At 38.7% G+C, this 1,054-nt stretch overlaps 1 protein-coding gene across 1 annotated transcript in view; it reads left to right on the top strand.

The window, feature by feature from the left end:
* The first annotated feature begins 744 nt into the window (after nt 1–744).
* The window catches only part of LOC103270740 (annexin A10-like), a 27,330-nt gene continuing 27,020 nt past the window's right edge, over nt 745–1,054 (top strand). Inside the window, 1 exon segment of the mRNA XM_021717685.1 lies at nt 745–840. Within this exon segment, the coding sequence (XP_021573360.1) occupies nt 745–840 (96 nt within the window).

The following is a 1,054-nucleotide window of genomic DNA, read 5'->3' on the forward strand; positions in this document are numbered from 1 at the left end:
AGATGCAGAACGCAGACAAAACAAAGCAAAGTACAGTAATTACTCAGTGGAGCCTACAAATATAGCTGCGTCACTTTACATCAATTTAATGATCCCTGTAATCTACCTCAAAATCAGATTTTTATACATTTCAAAGCAGAAAGAGTAATTATTTTCACTTTCAAAAAGGTTTAATGCCGAGTATTATTGTATTATACATTATGTAACACTGACTGTCAAGAAAATGTTTCAGACAGTCACCACTATTGCCTTTGAGCAAAACTAAGACTTTTCCAAGGGAATGAAGTAAGAACCTTCACTTAAAATGTTAAAATGAAACAAAGCACTTGGAAAAATGCTGGGCTGGGCAGCAGTCTGTGGAAAAAGAAAAATAATTATGAGGCAACCCCTTGGGTCCCCTCCCGCTGTGGGAGCTTCTCTGTCCTCTCAACAAATCCTGCTTTCTAAAAAAAAAAAAGAAAGAAAAGAAAAATTATTATGAATTTTGAGAATCAGAAAATGTGAAATGACTCTCAATCCTGCTTCTCAATTTTGGAATGCAGATAATTTTTTTCCTTTAAAAAATAGACCTGTACCTATGTTGGTCACCATGAGATGACTGATTTCTTTGGTGGTCAGTTTATGAACAAAGAAACGTCAACAAATTGACCCTATTTCCTGGACTTTCCCTTCACAACTTGGAAATGGCATGTATTTATTCAAAGCACATTGATTCGCAGTTCTATAATAAATCACACCTTTAACATGGTTTCCTGTGCAGAATACAGCAATAACCTTCAAGAGGATATTTATTCAGAGACCTCCGGACACTTCAGAGATTCTCTCATGAACTTGGTCCAGGTATGGCATTCCAAAATCCACATAATTTTGCACTGTTAAAAAATAGATGCAGCCTGAGACCGCAGGTTTGAGACCCGCCTGGGCAACTTGGCGAGACCTCATCTCTACAAATAAATAAAAAAATCAGCTGGGCTTGGTAGCGCATGCCTGTAATTCCGGCTACTTGGAAGGCTGAGGTGGAAGGATCGCCGGAGCCCAGCAGGTCAAGGCTGCG

Source organism: Carlito syrichta, unplaced genomic scaffold (assembly GCF_000164805.1).
Source record: "Carlito syrichta isolate Samal-C Ts95f unplaced genomic scaffold, Tarsius_syrichta-2.0.1 Scaffold309916, whole genome shotgun sequence".
Lineage (NCBI taxonomy): Eukaryota > Metazoa > Chordata > Mammalia > Primates > Tarsiidae > Carlito > Carlito syrichta.